General features: G+C 39.8%; 1 protein-coding gene across 34 annotated transcripts in view; it reads right to left on the bottom strand.

Annotated features, from left to right (window-relative positions):
* Positions 1–16,760, bottom strand: part of rims2a (regulating synaptic membrane exocytosis 2a) — a 154,861-nt gene that overhangs the window by 14,679 nt on the left and 123,422 nt on the right. For 9 of the 34 annotated variants that reach the window (XM_044207214.1, XM_044207216.1, XM_044207213.1 and 6 more), the window contains 3 exons: positions 13,459–13,625; positions 12,648–12,887; positions 4,620–4,864 (listed from right to left, as the gene is read on the bottom strand). The exons of 20 other annotated variants lie outside the window; for them this stretch is intronic. In XM_044207214.1, coding sequence (XP_044063149.1) covers positions 4,620–4,864; positions 12,648–12,887; positions 13,459–13,625 — 652 coding nt within the window. The remainder of the gene's footprint in view (positions 1–4,619; positions 4,865–12,647; positions 12,888–13,458; positions 13,626–16,760) is intronic. 5 more of the 34 variants (XM_044207221.1, XM_044207248.1, XM_044207250.1 and 2 more) reach the window with 1 other exon arrangement.

Genomic DNA, 16,760 nt, shown 5'->3' with positions numbered 1-16,760 from the left:
GAAGATAAATTACCTCGGCTGAAAGCTCAAAGTTCAGCTATTTTACCACATACAAAACATTCTCTCTGAGAACTTTGGAGGTCCAAAACTACATCAGTATCTGGTGTAGGTGAGAGAGGAGTGAGAAAGGGAGTGGGGCAGCCAGTGCATTGTTCTCTCTTCTGTATACATTTGGCTATTTTGAGCATAGTGAGTTAGGTGGTATACATACTCCCTAATTTGAGAGAACATTTAATTCTTAGTAAAGTTTTGAATTTATCAATGAACATACTGTAGAACCTGGGATCATATTACTTGTCAGAAGGTCCTGGATTTTTGAGGTATGAAATAACTGCACAACATACTGTATGTATGTATTCATCATAAACAGTTGCCTAGCAGTGTGAGTGAGGTGTCAGGTAGTGCATCTACACTTAATCAAATGTCATCAAATCTTGTCTTCTCTAAGAAGCAAAAGACAATGTTTTGACAGGTTGCTAACAGGTTACGCTTAGAGCTAATGATATGGTGTCATGCGACACCTCCATTTGAGTGAGCGATATGTCACATTTTAATCCATACATGCCACATTTTAACAGATACATTTTCAGCGGAGAGGGTTTCACATCTGGTCCAAAAAGTGAGCTTCTTTCAGGGTCAGGTAGAGGAAAGTAGGACGTAAGAAGAATCAAACTAGAATATTCATGGCTGCACCCAGGGGAACAGGAAACTCGATGTTACAGACAATGTATTACAGCACATACTCAGAATTCTCCCCACTGATTCCATCTTTTGCTTATTTATATATCACTGTGGGCAGCCTCGTCTGTTTTTGCCTATTAAGGCCTAATTTCCTGTATTTCCTGTTTCCTGCACTGTTCACCTCCTCAGCCTTAATAGTCAGAGGCTGGTGCTGTGTTGTAAAGCTTGCCATTGATTAAGTTTCTGGGACACCATCAGGACTTTTAGACAGAGGCCATTATGGGGTAAAATTATTGAATTGGATTATCAGGTAGAAGGCTACTAGCTGTGTTGTAAAAGTGGTAGAAAAAATTGCTTAATAATTCTGCAATATTGTGAAAGAGAGAGGGTCCTCCCATCCTATAATTCATAATGCAAAAAGAGAGACGAAATGCTTCATAAGACTGAAAGAGCTGCCTTTCACATATGCATATTGGACAAATGCAAAGAGAATCGGTATTGTTCCTACAAATGGAACTCAAATAATCCTGAACAATTCACATACAGGCATGGAGCAGAGTGCAAGCAGGAGGCTCACTTTAAGTTTGGCTTAATGCCCACGCAACAAATCTGTCTCTGCATTACAATCCCAAAACGCTGCTGGAAGAAGTCAAATAATCCCTTTGTCTTCACTTCATAAACATGTACCCATATCATTTGTGTCTCATGTTCTACCAACACACACATAAGGATGCCCATGCACAGCGCGGGCATAGGGTGATATGATACACATTTCTAATGACTATAGAGCAGTAATGCATATCAGTTCATAAACAAATGTTTTATACAATTTAAGTTTCAAAACATTCAAAAAAGGTTTTATGTTTTTTGTTGGTAGAATATTTTGATGTTTTGTTTTGATGTTGATGATTTAACAATACCTTAAGGATGCACAAAAGGTTTTTTGTGTTTGTGATAATAGAACTGAACTGAAAAGGTGAACAGCAGGTCAATGCTGTAAACTGCTGACAACATCTTCATCAGCATACTTTTTATGACAGCCTCCCCCATTGAGAATATGTAGCACAGATAGTAAATGCACTGGAATTAATAGACAGAGATAAATATGAAGAAATGCACAAATTAATGCATGGAGATCGATTTTCAAGAAGCTTGCACGATCTGAGTGTTACTATGTGCTTTTAGCTGAGTCAGGCTGTGTAGCAGCAGTTTGGTTGGGGGTATTGGGAATAAAGCAGCTCTCTATTGAGCTTAAAACATAATGTACCAGAGGACTGCTGACTGGTGGATGGGACAATCGAGCATAATAAATCAACTGGATGTTTCAGCTTGCTCATGGTAACCAGTTTAACACTAATAAAGCCCCTAAATGAGCACATGCATAAGCTTAACATTATTTTCAATTTCAAACTCTCAAATAAACTCAGCACTGACTGTGAAACTTTTCTGTTGCTCGACAACCACATTGTTAATCATTTTATTTCTTCTTGGAAAAATAACATCTCATTTATTAGTGATTAAAAAGTACATTTCATTCCTTGAACAAATAGCTGCTTTCTTTATCACACGTGTGTTACTTTGCTTTGCCTTGTGCCAAACCGCCTCATTAAACAGTGTCCTCTTTTTTTTGTGTATGATTAATCAAAGCCACATGAACTCAATAATGAATCAGTCTCAGTGAGAGTCTCCATTCTCCATCCAAGAAACATGTCCTGGTATCGTTTTGCTGTTCACTGCTAGATTTTCACCAACGGCTGTTACCTGCTGGATGCTATGCTGAATGCACATGTAGCAGGACTCGTAAAGTCTACACTCTCTTGTCCATTGTTTGCTTTGTACTGCCCCCCTTGCACTCAGTCTCAGGTCCTGTTATGGAATTATGGACTTATACACAAGGTAAGCCTTCACTGCAGTTAGCAAATGAAGCAGTTGTGACTGTTCATACACTCCACAAACATTTATTCAGACACAGTGATACATTTGTGTTTCCTGAAAACTCAAGTTCCTTCCTTGAGGACTGAGAGGACAAACCCAGTAGTTCCTAGAGTCTAGCACTGCAAACTGTGTACACACTACTCATGGTGGTCACCTGGGAGCACATCCATTCCATCTGACTAACCTGTGTTTGTCAAAGTCAGAGTCGTGCTGCTTGGCTGATCTGCCCCCCCAGCACTTGGCAGTGCACACAAACTGTCGAGCAGCCTCTTAAAATCGACCATCCTTTGAATGCACCCTTCAATCGGGTGATGAGCCTCTCAGGATAAATAACAAAGTAGGGCAAAAGTCAGCTTGGCAGTGTTCGTGCTGGTGCAGAACCAAATACAGATCTCAAATATTGAAAGGAAGATGTATGCACGCTCTCAAAAACTCCATCTGATGCACTTAGAAGCATTGAGTGAAATATTAATAGCTCTAGGAGATTCAGGCGGCTCAGTTTGTCTGCAGACACAAGGAATGTGTGCATGTGTGTGTAACTTTGTTCCTGTGATTGTGTGAAACTGTTCAAATGGGATTAACAATGTGGTTGTCGGTATCTTAAAATAAAAATCTGAACAAATGTCAGTTGGTTTTTGTCTATTCCCAAAAGTAAACTCCAGAGGAGTCATCTTATTCAGCAACATAACCATCATTAATAGTTAACAGCACAAGACTTGGAGAACTGCTTCACAATGCAGTTACTGAACAGGGAAGATCTAACAGTTACTTCTATCTTCCAGCAGCCATATCTTAAATAATACCATAGTTAAATGCCACAAAACACTGCTAATTGACATATAGATGTGATTAATAATTAGTAGAAATTATTAACCCACAGAGATAAGGCAGCAGCCCATGTGCCAGTCAAATCACAAGCCGGGGGGCAGTGCAGTGCCACATGAGCACACGCCCTCTCTTCACTCTCTTGCTCATCTCACCTCACCATACATCCCTTTCTACAGCTCCAGTATCCCTCTGTCCCTCTGCCCTGCTACTTAGCCAGATCTAGACAGAGAGTGCTGATGGGCAGAAGTGATTATTGACCACTATAAGGTTGAATAGATGAGATGAATAGGCGCTGAACGCTTAAAGACGCACCAGTGGACAAATCGACTGACCTTTACATGAACAGACCAGACCCCAATCTGTCGGCCAGAGACGTCACCTGCTATGCTGTATTTCACACTATCTGGCATCAGCTAATGTAGCTCAACCCTTCTCAAATGGTTATTGAGCACTTTTGAAAAGAAATACACTGAAGAGTGAAGAAAAGTAATAGCCATGTTCTGCAAAATGTAATCTCTTCCACTGCAGAAAAATACAAATTGCTGCATTCAGCTAAAGGAAAATAGGTTTGAAAACACCAACACAACACACCCCTTCATGTCTATATCTCGCATGTGCACACATTCTCACATGCACTCATTGAAACAAATACAACTGCCGACGCCCACAGTTTGAGGTAGCGTTTTGCCTAGAGAAAGGTGACAAAACAGGACCTGTGACAAGCAGCTGAGATCATCAGTGTGGCAGGAAGTGCAAAGTTGTTACAGCTGTAACACATTTTCCAAAATGAAATGACAAATTATTAACAAAAGCAATAAATCAACAGCATTATGCATGACAATACACTGTAGTGGTGCAATAAGAAAGAAAAAATGGAGGAGGTAGAAAGAGAACGAGAGGAATTTCCAGGACTATTGTTACCTAGATGAAATAGAGAAAAGGGTATGAGAAAAAGTCATGCTGCTGTCTTCATCTCCAGAAAATTATTGCATGAGTCCAAAGCCCTTCTAGATAAAAAGTAGGGAAAAGGAAGACTGGAGGAGAGAGAGCAGCAGTATTAGAACGCAACATTCAGCACAGAAAACAGCAGAGAAACAGACACAACAAGAGGCCACAAGACAGATGCACATATGAACATACATACAGTACACTGGCTGTGCAGTTGGATGCCCTACCTGTTTGGCTGAGCTGAGAGGTGCTCCGGCTCTTGCGTGACATGCCAACCATGGCCTGCATTTTGGCACCAATGCTGGAGCGCCTCTTCTTGTCGTCAGTGCCTACCGTGCCAACCGCCGTGTCCGACTGGCTGCCGTCCGTCTTCTCCAGGTTACACATGTCGCCGCTGACGCTTGTGCTCTTGGTCATGTTCATCCCGCCCGACGAGCCCATTTGCCTGTTTTTCATTTTGGATGCAAAGTCACTGTCAGCCACCACCATTGATAGGGGGGCAGGTGAGGACAGAGGAGAGAGAGAGAGAGAGAGAGAGAGAGAGGGCGGCCAGCGGAGAGGATGTGAAAGGAGAGATGATGGAAGAGGAAACAGCAGGAGAGGATAGAAGAGGAAAGAAGAGAGGACAGGAAAGGGACAGGAGATGAGAAGGTGTGGGGTGAAAAGGAGAGAAGGACAGAGTTCAGGTACAGGAGTTCATGACTTACAGTATAGCTGGGTTTAGGGTTTAAAGTGGATGTACTGTATATTGTAAAGGATTGTTCATGCAGTAAAAGTAAGCAACTATTACATACCCTACTGTATTTAGCTCCTTAAATCGCTGTGCACTAACTAAAGTTTTTTAGACCTGACAGTTGCTTTTTTTCAGTTTGTATTAAATTCTATCAAACCCAAAAATTGTCATGTAAGTGAACGCTTGCACCATGTTGTGACTCCATTGACCATTAGAAACTTTAGAAGCCTTTATCTGAGTTACTGTTTGGTTTATAAGCATTTAATAAGTTTGCTTTGGTTTGTTTGTAGGGTCCTGATATTTTCAGTAGTATTATTGTAGTAACACATTTTTTAATTAGTGACACACGTAGTCATACCAACATTGTGGTGTGTACTATGAGTGAGATTTGCATTGAGTGAGTGAGTGAAATATAGTTTACAATCATTATGTTAGGGTGAGTGTACACAGAATTACACTAACTTTAAAGTTTGAATTTCCATTTTTTGAGAACTTTACAGACTTCTTGTCCAGGTTGGGTAAAAAGTTGAGACTGAATTCTTGACCTTGGAAAAAGCAGTTGGCAGATAATGGTGATACGATCGAAAGCTCCAGGACAACTACTTGTGGTGAGATTGTTTTGCCAACTGCTCTTTACAAGATCAAGAATGAAATGTGCCCTGTGGAGTTTCTGTTTACCTTCAGTGCTTCTCAACAAAATGCATTGCATGTTTCCTTGAGGTCTGATGTGTTGAATGCATTTCCTTCCTGCTGATTTTCCTTATAGGTTTGTAACCTGTATTGTTTACATCCATGTTTACTTGCTTCACTGCCTCTACTGGGACATTGCTGAATTTCTTGGTGCGTTACCGCCACCTGTAGCTCAGTTGAATACCGTGAAACCACTGGCAGGACTGTGTATTGCGTGCACATGCATGAGAACAAACAAAATGGGGACCCACAAGTAAAAACATTGCTCCACAGTGCTACTAGTGTTTGAAAACTCCACAGGTTTCAATCTCAAGTTTTATGTTAACATGGACAATGCATCCATAAAGTTCCCAGAAAAATAGAAATTTGAACATCTGCAATGCTACAACAACTGGGAAGATCATGTGATATGATTGAAAGCTCCAGAACAGCTAGTAATGGACCTAGTTGTGATTGTTTTGTCACCTTCTGTTTAAACTTTCAATCTCAAATTAAATAGTTTTCAAAAGATTTTACCATTTACTTTAACATATCCTTTAGTTGAAACCATTTATACTGAATGTACCAGTTTAACAAGCATAAAGATGACTTAGTGTCTATGTTTTATGTTAAAAGTATCGGTTTATTTACATACAACTTAGAAATAATAGGAAATGCAAGTTCATGCTATCTTTCATGTACACCTGGAGATAGAAAGTAAATTGCATCTTCTTTGACCACACACTCAGGACTTTTAGACTAAGCTGCACACACAAAAAAAGTCATCAGCATTATTCTCCAGCATTTCCTGTTTGAAAGGAAATAGGTCAGTGTCCAAATTAGGGTCTTATTTTAGCTCTGCTAGTAAAATTATCTTTAAGAGACAAATGACATTCTGTATCATCTGCATTCTTAATGGGATGCGTTACGTGTAGCACCCTCAGGCTACTATTCATTAATTAAAGTGCCTGACCTCCACCATGTAACTGTTTTATAAAGACAACTTATGGAGAGACACGCTCACTAAAATGAGAGCAGAATCAATGCACTTCGACAATTGACTCCATCAATTACTTCAATTAGGCTCTTTGTTTTATTAGACATTAGTGTTCAACTCCGTTGTATTAGAATTAAGAAAATGATCGTATATAATCAAGATTAAGGCTGACATTGTTATAGGATTTCAAGTGCAGGCAACAATATTGCATTACCTTGACATTGAAGGTGAGTGATGCTTTTAATTTAAATGTTAACCCTTGTTATAGCTTCAGCACTCTGCCTGTCCAAATCTACCAGGCATTCATAGAACACTATGCACTGCCACATTTGATTTCTAAAGAAAACTCCTGTCCTAAACACTATGTTTTGGTTGTTTATACATCTTATTTTGGTTGTCAGCTGGTGGTGAAATAAGTCAGATGTGCTCTAAAAGAATGCACCTCGTACCTCAGTATAAAGCCTTTTGTTTATGCCAGTTCTAATGCCAGTGGGTTCTGTTATGGATCAGCCTGTACTTTAATACATAAATATTGAATTCTTATTGGGGGATTAGTGCCTTTGATCAGTTAATGCAGCCCAGAGGCTTTGAAGCAGACTTCAAGCGCCGCAACTCCTGACAATACCACGGGCCGATGTGGTACAGGTGACATTCTAAAATATGCTCTTTCACTATCATCACAGTGAGGCTGCATTTCATCTGGTTGACGCAGGACGATAATGCTGCCTCTATTATAACATGAAATATCAGCAGAGTGGCAAGGTCAGGGAGACTGGGGCATTGTTGCCTCTACAAATTATTAACCACCAAGGTTAAAATGGATGAGCAGAGACATTGTTCAGACCCGTTCAAAGAGAAATTCATGTTGCATGACACATTTCAAAAACATACTCAGTAATTGAAAATTATTATTATAATGTATTCATCTAATGGGACAAATGTTCTTCTAGTCTAACTGGACACACTGTACTTGTCAACATGTTTATATCTACTGTAGGACAATCTTTAATTCGTGTCCAGGAATCAGCCCCAATAATAAAGTTTAAAGTTTGTCTAATATGCTCTTCATATAAACCAATGAACATCCTGTTGGTTCAATTGGATAAACTACTGGTCTAACTGATCAAACTGACTGACTTATTGACTTTGACGTGACGTAAAATAAATATAACTGTGTAAAATAAATGTACCGGCATCTACTCACTGTTCCTCTAATGCCCACTCTCATTACTGTATCTCTTGGCACTCAGGCCAGTCTCACTGTGTAAATGTGCCTGATTGGTAGACTGAGACTCTCCAGGGATTTCTGATTTTCAACCTCAGCCTAAAGAACATAGTGTTTCTCATCATGCAGATTGCTCACCATGCATTTTCATCTAGGCCAAGATGTTCCCAAGGCAAAACAAAAAAAAAATTTGTCTTGCGAAAGTATTGACACCATGCTGTCTTTCAATGGGGTAATCTACACACTATAAGACGGTGTAGTCCCTCATGCATCCAGGAGTGTTCCATCGTAGAAAAGGTTTCAGTCGTAGTCATCTGGACACTGTTTTCAGAATCAAGATGTTTCGGCTCCCATCCGGAAGTCATTCTCAATTGTGAAAATGGTCTGAGAACTGAGAAATTTAAGCTACTCTGTGTTGCTTAAGCCCTGCCCTCAGGGAGGAGTCTTCCTGAGTGTCTGCTGTTTACCCTGCCTAGTTTCACCTGAGTTCTCAGACCATTTTCACAATTGAGAATGACTTCCAGATGGGAGCCGAAATGTCTTGATTCTGAAAACAGTGTCCAGATGACTACGACTGAAACCTTTTCTATGATACACACTATAAGATAACAATATAACTACTAGATAAAAAGGTAACTAATCTCTGAATTACACTTGGTGATCATCACAAGGCAAAACATGACCATTTAAAGAGCTTAGTAAACAGTACATCAAGTGTATTAAAAAACAAGATTCACATCAGCCCAAAAAAGCTGCATCACTACAAAATGACTCAGAAACACTGCAGTGTATTTTAATCGTGGTCACATACTGTTTAGACATAACAAATATTGCTATGAATCCCAATGTATGATTGTCAAGCAACTTTCACCGTTCAGTTATGTTATGATGTTATATTTTAATTAAACTCTTAAAGGGCCATTTCATTTACCCAACTAGGAAGAAACAGATATGCTGTTGACAGCTGGATCATGAGTGCATATATATATGTGTATGTGAATCTTGTTCGCCTTACACAGAGAGGATCACTGCTTCTTTATCAGGTAAGGCAGAAAAACGGTTTCCATGGCAACTGTGCCCCCAGCCAGAGCATTAGCACGTGTACGTGTAAGATTTTCACCAGAGACTGAAATGATTAATCAAAGTCTGAAGTTCATATTGAAATGTTATCATCAGCTGTAGAGGTAACTCAGACACAGCACTCTCCCTCCATTCACTAGACAAGCTGTTGTTGAATGGGGTGGGTGGACCAGGGGGGTTAAAGTAAACATCCCTTCCTTCCTTTTAGTAATGATCAGCCCCAGTCCTTCAAAACACCAGTCTTTACTCTCCCTCACATGAATGAGCTATTAGCTGCGCAACAATATCGGATGAAAGAGACATGGAGGAGAGGAGGTGATGTGGGATTTAAAAGAGCCGCTGGACAGCTACTTACATCCTGGAGACCACTGGGCACGACATCAGCTTAGAGCCACGTGTGTGCCTTTGCCTCTTTGTGTAGTGGAAGCGCTCATGGACTAAAAACACATATGGCTATCACGATGTTTGTACGCCAAGCCAATGTGAACAGGCTTGTTTAATGTGTAGCAGATGTATATTTACACTGTGACCTCAATACATAGGAGATGAGTCATAAGTAAATGTAGCTAGTAGCGATGTTTCTGACGAATAAGACTGCTTCGTAGCTTTCACACATAGATAAGCAGAGCAGTGAATTAACCTTTTATCACTTGAGGCAGGTAGCATCTTATCAATGACACAGCAACTTCCTGACTCCTCAAATGATCTCTAGACACAGTATTGATCATTTTCAGTTTTTTACAGTATCAGTCTTGAGGCTCTCATAGTAAGGCTCAGTCCTCTGTTTACTGTTTGAGTTCACTGTACAGGCTGATGTGAGTGTCGTCACTGGCAGAGCTTACATAAAAGCACATGGAAAATAGAGGTCCCTTTTCTTATCCCAGTGCATACAGAAAATATCGCACTGCTAAGCTTTTGACGTTGAAAAACAACATATGGAACTGAAATTTGTGGCTTCGATATGCAATGCCACACATGAAAATCTGCTTTGATTCACAAAATAGGAGCATGACACTGGGCAGCAGCACAAAGGTCTGTGAAATATACTGAAATAATGTGTTCCTCAACTTCCCTGTCACAATTGAGAGCGAGTACAGAACTGAAGGACTGCTTAGCTGAAGCAACAAAACAGAGGGCCTTTGACTACAAATAGGATAATTGTTATATACAGTATACTGTGTTAACATCAGTTTATAAAAGCTTTGCATTGTGCTTTAGCACACAGACCCTGAGACTGTTAACCCTAGCGTTTTGAGGCTAATTGCCTAGTTATTTATTGTGCACTGTGTGCAGGTGCAGCACTCACATGAACATCTTCACTAAACCTGAATGAGAAATAGAATACATTGTGGTTTTTTTGTTATCCTAGTATATCTCTTCTCATGTGTTCTTGTACAGAAAAAGCAGAATGTGCAATGACTCGCATGAAAAAGTAGGTATATTATAGATTTATACTGTAGCTGTCATGAAGGAATTGGGGTTGATCACACAGATAAGAGTTATCAGCATGTTAAAAGCAGGACTAATCCAGCTCACTTTCAGTCAAGGAGGAAGACATTGTTTGAAATTGGAATATTGTAGCTGAATCCAAATGTATCTTCAGAACATATTTTCAAAGGCAGGCTTTTTAATCACATTAATTATAGTTCCCAGTCACTTAACTGAAAGTGAATCGATTGCTGGTTGAAAGTCTAGTTATGAGGGTTGTGGTGTAACACAGAGAGAAAGAAATGTTCTGGGCATGTTGAGGAGTAGCTGGAGGAATGTAAGAGGTTTGGGTTGACAAGTTGCAGGTGTAGAGCAACACTGTAGGACTCAGACAGCATGTGAAAAACACAGACATCCCAGCAGTGAGCAGCACAGACAAACAGTAAAACAACACAGACTGCAGCCTAAATAGACAACACTGCACTGTCTCAGGATTTTTATATCTTCTTTTAGCATTAATCTGTACCTAAAACTTCACTGTGTAGGTATTATAGCTGTATACCTTTCAGTGTATCTGCTCACGTTTCTGACATGTGCATTTCCTCCCACACATGTGGTATGCGCTTTCTTAATCAGACTGTTAACACCGGTGTTAATCGCACATAAGAGTGTATAGCTTTTATCTTAATGTGTTTTCTCTCATATCCAAGCAGACACTGACCAGTACTAATGTGGGTAAGAAGCACTAACTTGGATCCTGCTGTGAATGTGATTTGATAGTGAAGACATCTTATTAGGAGAGTAAGCTAAGCTTTTATCCTGCTGTGGGATTCCCAATCAGTCTGTTCTTGAATTTGTTCTTGACATACTTTTTCCACCTGCTAGACCTACACTCTTCAGAAATGCAACTATACTTTCTTGTTGCCACAATAAAATAGTGTTGTGTTAAATATAGTCTTAACATGTTAAAAACCAAAGTAGTCTGCATGCATCAACTTAAAAAGTAAATATTTCCATACATGCATTTGGTCATGTATGTGTGATTGAATACAATGAAATACAACCATATTGTTTCATGCTACATGGTGAAAGATAAATACTTAATAAAATCTTGAAGCTAAATTCTACTCTTCAGAATGGCACACAAGGCAAATGTAACCATGTTACACGCCTTTGTACCAACAGCCATTCGACTACACAATGACGCCTGCCATAATGACTTCAGTCTCAGCCAACTTTGTGGTTTCTGAGGCCTTGCATGATGGTCACCTCTCGTGGACTGTACTATACCATACTGACTATACATGTCTATTCTTTGCACTGTATTTATACATGTTTACATATACTATTCATTAAGTATTATTCATTTTTTATTCCCTACATATCTCTGTTGTGAGACTGAAATTTCCCCTCGGGGATAAATAAAGAGCTACCCTACCCTATGATGAAATTAAGACAGATGCTTGGCTACAAGAGGATCATTGAAGAAACCAAAGCATTGCTAGTGCAGTGTGCCTTAAAGGTGCCAAAAATAAATGTATCAACTCACCGCATCGGCTAGCAAACTGTGCAAGTTTTAGTTTTGCAATGCAAAGTATTCTCTCTGTGAGTTTGTCACACCCCACTACTGCAGGAATATTTGAAGAAATCCTTAATTTTCTCCCATTTACACCTAGTGGTATCTTGCCATGCAGATGGGCTATGCTAACACTCACTCTTATATAAATAATATCACCTTCCTTCATCTTGTTATCCCACTTACGTACAAATGAAACTGAACCTGTCTACATGGCTACATAAATGTTTTTTTTCCTTTGTGATTTGAGTGAACTGCTACTTAATCTTAAATGCTTGCTGTACTGTTTCAGTGTCCATCTTATCTGCTACTTAAGTATGAACAGGTTGCATGGCTTACCAAACTATTGTCAGCTCACTACAGTTATCAAGTAGTAATGCTTAGTAATGCTACTTTAGTATTGGTAAGGGTTAATAGGGCCACAGTTACATAATTATCAAGATTAAAGGGTGGGGGATAGTCACCACACTCTGCTTTGCACATCGTCATATAAACTTCATTATTGTTAGTAGGAGTCTACATTTCGAGGCTGCCACACACGTGTTACCTGAGGTCAGTCTCTGAGATACTCCTCTGGTGCAAGTCCTCTTCTTTCTCCACCAAATCCTCCTGATGCTCCTTGTCTGTGTCTACCTTTCCCCCTGATCCCTTCCTCCCTCCGTGCGATCTCCCCGCTTTACTGGCCCTTCTTCCTTCCTCTCCTCTTCCCCCACCCACCTCATCCTCCTCTAGTACTTCTCCTAACTGCTCATCCCCCTCCCGAGAATGGCTCCTTGATCGCAATTGGCTGAAGACGGAGACAGAAGCAAGAGAGCAGCACATGCAAAGCAGAAAGAAAACCAAACAAAGCATGAATATAGTCAACAACAAGAGAAAGAAAGATAAACACAGAGACACAATGAGGCCAAGATCAAAAGCAGACTGATTCAAAATAACAGAAAACAGAAATGTAGACTTACAGCAAAGCGCCATGCAAATGAATTTGTTTTATGCTTTGATATGAAACAACACCAAAGAGATGCAATGTGTTTTATGTTTCAATGTGTGTTGCCAGATATGGACAAACTTCCCCAACTGCCTGAATGAGCAGAGTTCAACCATTTGGTTCCATATTTTTCTAAAACGGAGCCAAACCTGAACTCACAGTGAGAAAATGACACAAAGTGTTAGGGGGTGCATTTTCCTCTTTGAGCTTAACCAGGTGCAAACAATTTCACAGCTGAAAACGTCTGGACATGGCAATGTATATGGAAAGACAAGTTCACAGCTGAGGGGGATTTGTCCATTTCTGATAACAGCTTGATGAGTTTAAAGAGTGAGACAAAGTTCACTGTCCCCTGGTGTGGACATTAGCCTACCGGATCTTGCGGTTTCCTTGGGGCCTTTCTGATTGGACAGACATGTAGCTCGTGCTGCTGAACCGAGAGGCACTACTGGTTCTCGACACAGCGGACACGTCGCTTACATCACTGTCCGATGACTTGGCCGACAGGTTATCTGAGCCCCGTGGATCTCTGCCTGAACGCTGCAAAGAGGACAAAAACAACACATAAAAGGGTATTATTATGGTGATGTCTTGTAACACAAAATATATTGGCAAACACAAATCTGACAAAGTCCATGCTCATTTCAAATGTTTAGTGGTTATTCATACTGTCCTGAGACTCATTTAACATAAAATAAGAGACTAATATAAACTTTAAAAAGTGATAAGAGAGTATGGACTTTAAGTGCAGCCAAAACATGCCTAACATAGCTTTTTAAGGACAACCAGTCTTGATCAAGATAAGTTCTGCTACAGAAGTGGGCTGATGAATGTGAATAATGTAGACTTGTTAGTTTAGCTCTCAGACGAGTACAGAAAGAAAGAGTAGGGATGATGTTGTTACATGAGCTGTATTAGGTGTGCCTTTTGAAAGGTCAGAATATACTTCAGTCAAAAACATCAAAGAGACATTCAAGTAGTAGAAAAACACAAGGCTGAGGGTTGAATCCTGCAGGTTACAGTTTGAGATACTGTCTGGTTCAAAGCATTTAGAAAAGACAGTCCTGTCTAAAATTTCATTGACTTCATTGTCAGCATCAATCACCTTCTGTCAGCAACACTAATCACAAATTGAAAGATGCTGATCAGAAGGTTTTGACAGGCCTGGCTCTTGCTGACACTGACTACATCACAGTGATTACATTCACTGCTGAATTCTTTTATATTCTAAGTGTGATACTTTGAGATGCTTGTACTCTTCTTGAGTATTTCCATTTGATGCTACTTCTACTCCTTTACTATTTAGAGGGAAATGTTGTATTTTTCACTTCAATACATTCATCTAACAGCAATAGTTATTAGTTACTTTGCAGATCAAGATTTTATATTAAAAACATGATTATATAAAAAATACGATGCATCATTTTAGGTTAAAATACCCAACAGCACAGCTAGATTAAACTGTTAGGTGGCCCCTATTGCCCCCCACCTTCATTATACAGTTGTATGCAAAAGTTTAGGAACCCCTGACAATTTCCATGATTTTCATTTATAAATATTTGGGTGTTTGGATCAGCAATTTCATTTTGATCTATCAAATAACTGAAGGACACAGTAATATTTCAGTAGTGAAATGAGATTTATTGGATTAACAGAAAATGTGCAATATGCATCAAAACGAAATTAGACACGTGCATAAATTTGGGCACCCTTGTCATTTTGTTGATTTGAATACCTGTAACTACTTAGCACTGATTAATTGGAACACACAATTGGTTTGGTGAGCTCATTAAGCCTTGAACTTCATAGACAGGTGCATCCAATCATGAGAAAAGGTATTAAAGGTGGCCAATTGAAAGTTGTTGTTCTCTTTGACTCTCCTCTGAAGAGTGGCAACATGGGGGCCTCAAAACAACTCTCAAATGACCTGAAAAAAAAGATTGTTCTACATTATGGTTTAGGGGGAGGCTACAAAAAGTTATCGCAGAAATATAAGCTGTCAGTGTCCACTGTGAGGAACATAGTGAGGAAATGGAGGACCACAGGCACAGTTCTTGTTAAGGCCAGAAGTGGCAGGCCACATAAAATATTGGAGAGGCAAAGGCGAAGGATGGTGAGAACGGTCAAAAACAGCCAACAGACCACCTCCAAAGACCTACAACATCAACTTGCTGCAGATGGTGTCACTGTGCATCGTTCAACAATTCAGCGCACTTTGCACAAGGAGAAGCTGTATGGGAGAGTGATGCGAAAGAAGCCTTTTCTGCCCACACGCCACAAACGGAGTCGCTTGAGGTATGCAAACACACATTTGGACAAGCCAGCTTCATTTTGGAAAAAGGTGCTGTGGACTGATGAAACAAAGATTGAGTTATTTGGTCATAACAAGGGGCGTTATGCATGGCGGCAAAAGAACACAACGTTCCAAGAAAAACACTTGCTACCCACAGTAAAATTTGGTGGAGGTTCCATCATGCTGTGGGGTTGTGTGGCCAGTGCCGGTACTGGGAATCTGGTTAAAGTTGAGGGTCGCATGGATTCCACTCAATATCAGCAGATTCTTGAGAATAATGTTGAGGAATCAGTCACAAAGTTGAAGTTATGCCGGGGCTGGATATTTCAACAAGACAATGACCCAAAACACTGCTCAAAATCTACTCTGGCCTTTATGCAGAGGAACAAGTACAATGTTCTGGAATGGCCATCCCAGTTCCCAGACCTGAATATCATTGAACATCTGTGGGGTGATTTGAAGCGGGCTGTCCATGCTCGGCAACCATCAAACCTAACTGAACTGGAGATGTTTTGTAAGGAGGAATGGTCCAAAATACATTCATCCAGAATCCAGACACTCATTACAGGCTATAGGAAGCGTCTAGAGGCTGTTATTTCTGCTAAAGGAGGCTCTACTAAACATTGATGTGATTTTTCTGTTGGGGTGCCCAAATTTATGCACCTGTCTAATTTCGTTTTGATGCATATTGCACATTTTCTGTTAATCCAATAAATTCACTACTGAAATATTACTGTGTCCTTCAGTTATCTGATAGATCAAAATGAAATTGCTGATCCAAACACCCAAATATTTATAAATGAAAATCATGGAAATTGTCAGGGGTTCCTAAACTTTTGCATACAACTGTATGCCCAAGATCTAGTGGCCCCAGGGTTTCTGCATGTCATTTAGTTTGAGGCAGTTTAAAGGCAGGGACACAGAGATTAGGTAATAATGCAGGACCTACCTTAGTTGATAATTTACTTTAGTGGTGCAAATTCTTAATTGAATTTCTTAATTTGCAATTAATCAAATTACATACAACCAATTGATTAACAGTTAACCTGGGGTCTTTGGGGCTGCTGGGGATCTGGGGCCCCAGGGCAGATGTCCTCTGCTGGTAACCTTGCCAAAATGAATATATAAGTAGTTAAATTTAGCTCTTTCTTGTCCAAATACAACATTAAAATCCTGTTTACATGTTAATGCATCTGTAAAATAATTCAATAATAATAATAATAATAATGATACAGCACTTTTCAAAACAAAGTTACCAAGTGCTTTACATCACTAATGAACAATTATAGGCCCATATCAAAACCAAAAGATGTTTCTCAACAGCTGAACAACTTCTTGGCATTAAACAACTGTTTTGATGTCTTCCAGTCAGGTTTTCGAGC

The sequence above is a fragment of the Siniperca chuatsi genome, linkage group LG9 (assembly GCF_020085105.1).
Source record: "Siniperca chuatsi isolate FFG_IHB_CAS linkage group LG9, ASM2008510v1, whole genome shotgun sequence".
Taxonomy (NCBI): domain Eukaryota; kingdom Metazoa; phylum Chordata; class Actinopteri; order Centrarchiformes; family Sinipercidae; genus Siniperca; species Siniperca chuatsi.
The sequence above is the reverse complement of the archived record's forward strand: the minus strand, read 5'-3'. Positions and strand labels throughout refer to the sequence as shown.